Source organism: Spermophilus citellus, assembly GCF_964194105.1.
Source record: "Spermophilus citellus genome assembly, chromosome: 4".
Classification (NCBI taxonomy): domain Eukaryota; kingdom Metazoa; phylum Chordata; class Mammalia; order Rodentia; family Sciuridae; genus Spermophilus; species Spermophilus citellus.
In genome coordinates, this window is record NC_138185.1 from 67697013 (window position 1) to 67704354 (window position 7342).

The 7342-nt window shown below is 51.2% G+C and overlaps 1 protein-coding gene across 1 annotated transcript; it reads left to right on the top strand.

Moving 5' to 3' along the window:
• Positions 1-332: 332 nt before the first annotated feature.
• On the top strand, positions 333-2333 carry MESP2 (mesoderm posterior bHLH transcription factor 2; the record flags this gene model as incomplete). The annotated part of the gene is made up of 2 exons (XM_081291487.1): positions 333-1163; positions 2043-2333. 2 exons carry the CDS (start codon positions 333-335, stop codon positions 2307-2309), a joined length of 1098 nt encoding a protein of 365 aa, XP_081147613.1. The 3' UTR covers positions 2310-2333.
• Positions 2334-7342: the final 5009 nt, after the last annotated feature.

Here is a 7342-nt window from a genome sequence, read left to right on the forward strand (position 1 = left end):
TCTCTAATAGGGACTCCTGGGCACTCAGCCCTGTGCAGTGGTTGGGGCGGGGGTTTGGGGTGAGAAGCTTAGCAGCTCCATCCAGATGCGAATTGTCCCTCCCACACTTCCCGGGCTGCGGGGGCCTCCATTAGAGCCCCTTAGGAGTCAGAATCCACACCTCCGCAAATGGGCCCGCTTTCCCAGGGCCCCCCTGCCCAGACCTTCCCTGGGCTCTGTGGGTTTTGACACCTCTCTGCAACCTGGTGGGGGTCCACCTCGCACCTTTGGTTCAGATAAAAGCTGAGGCCCCAAGGTGGCAGGTCCAGCCTCCCAGAGCCCACAGCCCCGGCATGGCCCAGTCGCCTCCTCAGCAGAACTTCCTTGGCTTAGACCATTGGATCGTCTCCCAGGGTTGGGGCTGGGAGGGCCACTCCGACTCCACGTCCCCAGCCTCTTCCTCGGATTCCTCGAGCTCGTGCCCCTGTGACAGCGCCCTCGGCCTCTCTCAGACCGCAAACCCAGCCCGCAGCGCCCGAGTAGCTGAGGCCACTCCGACAGTGCCCAGACGTGCACGGACCGGACCTGCGGGTGGACAGCGGCGGAGCGCCAGCGAGCGCGAGAAGCTGCGCATGCGCACCCTCGCCCGCGCCTTGCATGAGCTGCGCCGCTTCTTGCCGCCGTCCATCGCGCCGGCGGGCCAGAGCCTGACCAAGATCGAGACGCTGCGTCTGGCCATTCGCTACATCGGCCACCTGTCGGCTATGCTGGGCCTTAACGAGGACAACTTGCAGTGTCGGCGCCGGTGGCGCGCGGACGCAGTGTCTCCCCAGGACTGCGCGCTCTGCCCCGACGGCGGTCCCGTGCAGGTGCAGACCCGGGCTCCTGGCCCGGGTTTGGGCACTGCTTTCTGTACCGGGCCGTGCTGGGGGTCCCCGCCCTCCTATCCTGCCACCGGAGCCCTGGCTGAGAGCCCGGGGAGCAGGGTTTCCAACACGGATTCCTGGGTAACACCCCCTTACTGCCCCAAGATACAGTCGCCCCCGCTCCAGCCCCTAGGGAGAGTTCCTGACCCGGTTCTTTGGACGCCACCCCAAACCTGTCCCGGGAAGCAGACATCCCTGGAGCCTCAAAACCCCGCTTCACCCTGGACGCCACCAGCGGAGCTGGCTGCAGTGTACCAGGTACGCCATGGAGGCCCTTGCCCTTTCCCTGGTTTGATCCCCAGGTTTAATTTGGGAATGGAGTGGGTGGGTAGTTTCTAGTCTGCAGAGGATCTCATCTTTTCAGATCCCAGTTTATCTAATGGCGGGAAGGATGGAAAGAACCCTAATATCTGTAGGGAAAGAGATGAGGCCCTGGGAAGTGAATGACACAACCTCTGCCACCCAGCAATCTTCACAGCTGTGGACAAGAGAGACTCACTTTGAGCTTGCTCAGAGGTGGGGGTGGAAGTTGGGAGATTGCACTCTCAGGAAAGGCCAAGTGCTTCTTCATTAAGGGTTCAGGAGGGGAAGGGAGCCCAAGGTAAAGGGTGGACCCTCGTTGGCGCTTTGCACAAGCTGTGCCGCCTCCTGCAGAGCCTGACCAAGATCTAGACGCTGCGCCTGGCCATTCACTACATCCTGAATAGATGGGCTTGCAGTTGGAGACAGTCATATTTTTTTCAAGTTTCATTCATTTATGAGGCCAATGAATGAATCGTGGTTCATAAACAATCATATTAGTAACCAAACTTATTAAATTCTTATTGTCTGCTCCACACTATTCTGGGCACTTTCCATGTATTCATTCATTCTGCCCTTCAAACAATCCTATGAAACATATATTAGCATCCCCATTTTAAAGATGAGAACACAGACAAAAAGAAGTTACCTGAATTCCCACAGTGTAGCAGAGCTGGGATTTAAAGGTCAGCACTGAATCTGCAGAACCAGTGCTTTTAATCACATTGCTCCACTGCATCCATGGCACCAGGACTGTAAAGACATCATCAGCCATGCCCTGGGGAGCATCCAGGTTTTAGATTTCTGGGCAACAAGCTGTTCTTGTCTTTCTTACAGGGTATCTCTGGGTCTTCAGAATCCTGTCTACCTCTGGGAAGTCCACCCCTTCTGTCCCGCCCTTCATGCCAGAGACTCCAGCCTCAGACGCAGTGGGGGTGTTGGAGCCACAGTGCAGAGGCGCTGCCCAGCTCAGAGGACCAGGGACCTGGCCCTGTTTTCCAACTCAGTGAAGTGAGCCTCACCCAGAATTCAGGCCTACGGCTCAGTAGCTGCCCTGAACTTTGGCAAGAAGATTTGGAGGGGACCCACCTGGGCATCTTCTGATGGCCCTACCTGGCCTTTTTACATCCAAGAATCAGGCTTGCAATGTGGACATCCTCCTCTTCTGTTTCTTTGGTGGTTTTAAAGCTTTCTAGTCAAATACTTATCATGAAAACAGTGTCTGGAACAGAGATAGTGGGTATCCTCCCTAGCTGGAGCGGGGTTATGACAGTGCCCTCTACTGCTAGGCACCCCCCTCCCATACACCATGCCTTGTATTCTGCAGAGCACAGTCTGAGCTGCTCTGAAAAGGGGGCTGCTTGACCCCCAAGGAGACCATGCTGGGACTGGTAAGGGAGTGGGCATGGAGCCAGGCTCTTGCTCTGCTGTGCTTCTTGGTGACAGCTGTCCAGAATCCGATATGCTTAAGATGTTTTGTAACTTTTTAAAAAATAAAAAATACCAATAAAATTTTGATACAGTCTGTTTTTCTATCAAGATAGGTTTTTCTTGCCTCCTGCAGGGGGGGGGGTATTCCCATTCTTGGGGAACAAGGCCTATTGCCCTTCCACTCCTTGAGTCCAGGCCTGCCAAGATAGATGTGGGCCCTTGCTTATTATCTTGATGGTATTTATTGTGTCCTGGTTCCAGGGCTGAGAGTACTGCCTGGCCTGCTGTGCAAGGTGACCATAGGTAAGCTAAAACTAGGGCCTGCTCACTTGCCTCAGATACATCACCGCAGCTCATTTGCATTCTTCTGGTTGCAGCCCTGCTGACCCATGGGGTAAGCATATGCAGTTATAAACAAACAGGGCCTCCAGGGGAGGACGCCTGAGATACAGAGACCTGTGATTTAGGGGCTTTTTCACAATGATATAAAGTTTTTTCCAAAGGATGTGAGTGGCTCCTATGTGCGTGGCCCAGTGTACTAGTGTCTAGGGCTGCCATAGCAAAATACCACAGAAATGCATTTTTCAGTTCTGGAGTCTAGAAGACCAAGAAGTATAGGCAGGTTTGATTACTTCATGGCTTGCAGATGGCCTTCTCACTGTGTTACCTGTGTCCTAAATCTCTTTTTTTGAGGATATCAGTCATATTGGAATCAGGCCTACCCTAAGGACACCCCCCACACACACACCATTTAATCTTTTTTTTTTTCCCCCCAGTACTGGGGATTGAAACTAGGGACTCATCCCAGCCCTTTTTATTTTTTGTTCCGGGACAGTGTCTTGCTAAATTGCTGAGGCTGGCCTGGAATTTGCAATTCTGCCTCAGCCTCCTAAATTGCTGGGATTACTGGTATGTACAGTGTACCAGGCCCTGTTTAATCTTAATTACCTCTTTAAAGGATTTATCTCAATATTCAGTCACATTCTGGGGTGCTAGGGGCTAAGGCTTGTGTTAACTTTCTGTCACTATAAAGAGAAAAGATTTATTTTGGTTTATGGTTCTGGAGTTTCCAGTCCATTCCTTTGGACCTCTGGTGAGCAGAGCACATTGTGCCAGGAATGTGCAGAGCAAACTGTTTACATCAGGAGCCAAGAAGCAAAAAGAAGAAGGGATGGTATCCCACAATCCCCTTTGGGAACACACCCACAAAGACCTAAGGACCTCCCACAAGGCCCCACCTGCCAAAGGTTTTACCACCTCGCAAAAGTACCACCTGGGACTAAGCCTCTAATATTCAACCTTTGGGAGACATTTAAAATCCGAACAATAGCAAGGCTTAAGCATGAATTTTACTGTTTAGCTCATAATGATAAGTGTCAGAAATTACTCCCCAGTTAATGAGATAAATTGCAAGGACATAAGTGATCAGAATTCAGGTCCTAAATGCAAGGATGAGAATTTATACAAAAGGCATTAGGACCAGAGAGAGATGACAGGCTGGCGGAAGGCAATTGGCAGTACCTTTTCTTATTTTTTTAATATCTATTTTTTAGTTGTAGTTGGACACAATACCTTTATTTTGTTTATTTTTATGTGGTGAGGATGGAACCCAGTGCCTCATATGTGCTAGGTGAGCGCTCTACCGCTGAGCCACAACCTCAGCCTGGCAGTACCTTTTCATTCTTGAGTTACCTGATCCATTAGTCTCACTATCTTGATTTGGGCTGTCTTACCTAAGAAGAGGCACTGTGAGAATCTTGAAGAAAGGATGTCATGATCCATGAAGGTTGCCATGGACTTGGGAGCCAACAGAAATGGTATCTTATTTCTGTATCTACTCTGACTAAGGCAGGGGGTATTGAAGAAGACGTAACCTTGGGACTGGGTGTTGGAAGATGTGTAGGAGTTTGCCAAGCAAAGGAAGATGACTTGGGAAAGAAAAGCATGAGCCAAATGAGGACAGAGGCTGCTGGTGTCTCCAGTTGATGGGGAAAGTAACAAATGGAGAAGGAGCCCAAGGTGTGCAGAGCTCTGTGGGGGTGTTATAGGAATTTGGCCTCTCTCCTGGGTGGCAGGAGGCACTGATGGTTTGGAGTAGGGGTGATCTGGCCAAGGATACACTTGGCCTGTTGCCTGCTTCACACCAAAGGAGCAGGCAGGGAGGCCACTGTAACAGTTCAGGCTGAGAGAAAGGGAGGGAGGAAGTTGCCTGATTTCCTTAACCTGAGTTCTTGGCCACATTCAGGGCCTTGCATTTGGGTCTCATGACAGCCCATTGCTTGCTGAGATGCCCTGGAACATTGGGCATGTCACTTCCTCTCTGAGCCCATTTTCTCATCTCCTAAAGGAAGAACTGGCTTAGGTGATCACTGAGGTATCTTCTTCCTCAAAACTTTGAAGGAATCTGGTTTCTGGCCCAGGTCCCTCTCATCCTCAGGGACTGTTAGTCATCCTCAAAGGAAGAGAGAACCCTAATCAAGGTTAGAGCAGAAAGATGGAGACAGGCCTTATGGACCTAAGAGCACATTCCATTAGGCTTTTACTGGAAGTGTAACCATCAGCAAACTTTAAAACCTCCCCGAGGCTTGTTTTTTCCAATTGTGCGATGGAGCTAAGAGACCTTACCTACCTCTCAGAGTTCTTAGGCTTGGCACATAGTAAGTACTCAGTAAAATGAGTAACTAAGCAGAGTCCTGTGACCTAAGAGATGACAAGTGGCTCCCAAACCTGGCTGCATATTGAGCCATCTGGGTCCAGGGTCCGTCTCTGAGAGCGTGATTCAATGCATCAGTTTCCCAAGATCCTTTCCAGAGGATTCTGAGGACGAGCCAGGTTGGGAAGCAATAGATATTCTACACCTCTTAATTTCATTGCAGAGGAAACTGAGGACCAGGGAGAGGAGCAACTTCCCATAATCCCCCAACTAGGTGTGGACCTCAGGCCCCTAACTCCTAGCCCAGTGCTCTCTCCTTTCCCCCAAAGACTCAGGATCTTGGCTCCACAGTCTTGCACAACTCTGCACCACAGGCAGAACCAGACAAGGGCTCTCACCAACCTGGGCTTGTCTTGCAGAGGCAGGGGAGGCCCTCCATGGCCATGTTTCCCTGCTCCCAGGCTGTGTGCAAGCCCTAGTGGAGTCCAAGAGGACCAGCCCCACAGCTGTAGCCCGATATAAGCATCTTCTGGAATTTGACAGCCTTGTTCTTCTAAGGCACTCAAAGGCAGAAAAGAGGACCCTAAGCCATCCAAGCAGGAAACATCACCAGCTAAAATTGCCTGGGAGACAGCCAAGATGCCGCTGGATTGAGGAAAACTGGGCCCAGGAGGGCTTAGGGTAATTCTCTACCCTCGTGCTCCCTCACTGGAAGGAAAGGCTCAGTCCCACCTCTCAAAGTGGCAACTCTCATTGCTCCTGACCCCCATCCAGTCTCTTGTCTATGGCTGTGTCCTAGGCAGGTCTCCCTGGTTTGCACCTGTCTGCTAAGTGCCAGCAGGGTAGAGAGAGGGGCTGACACCTATGTCCTGCACAGGTTGACTAGTCCATCCACACCTTCCTGGCAACCCCAGTCCCCAGTCATAAGAGACTGGACACTGGCTAAGTACCTCACTCAGGTCTTTCAACGACCTGCAGTGTAGCAGACACTCCAGTTTTGCACATGGACAGCTGAGGCTGGGAGCAGTGAAACGCTTGGCTCAGGTCCAGGGCTTTGCTGAAATGTCATCTCAGTGTCCAGCACTAGGTCTGAGAAGCCACTGGGCTGCCACCTGCCAATGCCCACCACCGTTCATTCTTGCTGGCCTAGGGCAGGCAGAGTGCCAGACAAGGAGCCAGCAGCCTGAGTTCTAGTTAGTTTCTACTCTGTGACCTTGACCAAGGCTTTGCAAGCAGGTCTTTGGCTTCGGGTGTCCTCGCTATATATAGGGGACTGGTTTCCTGTATACCAGGGGACTGGTTTCCTCCAGCTACACAGAGCCTTTTGACTGCAAGCATTGTTAAGTGGACCAGTGACACAAGCATATCAGTGTGACTATCACAGATCCTGCTGCAGCTCTGAGTGGAGGATTTGCAAGCTCAGAGTCAAGTGCTGGGTTCCAGTGCCACTGCCTTTTGATTTAAGCTCCCCGTGCCTCAGTTTCCTTATCAATAAAATAGTCAGGGCTGGATGTGTAAGACAAGGGGTAGAGTGCTTGCCTAGCATGCGAGGTGCTGGGTTCCATCCCAGAACACCAAAAATAAATAATGAAATAAGCTGGCCAGCCTCAGTGGCGCGCCTGTAATCCCAGCAGCTCAGGATGCTGAGGCAGGAGGATGGAGAGTTTGAAGCCAGGGCTGGGGATGTGGCTGAAGCGGTAGCGCGCTCGCCTGGCATACATGCGGCCCGGGTTCGATCCTCAGCACCACATACAAAGATGTTGTGTCCGCCGAAAACTAAAAAATAAATATTAAAATTCTCTCTCTCTTCTCTCTCTCTAAAAAAAAAAAAAAAAGAGAGAGAGAGAGAGAGAGAGAGAGTTTGAAGCCAGCCTCGGCAACTTAGCAAGGCCCTAAGCAACTCAGTGAGACTCTGTCTCTGAAAAAGGGCTGGGGATGTGGCTCAGGGTTAAAGCGCCCCTGGGTTCAACCCCTGGTACCAATAAATAAATAAATAAAAATAAAAAGCTGAGAAAAGTTTTCACTTAGTGACAGATAAACATGCGAGAACAGC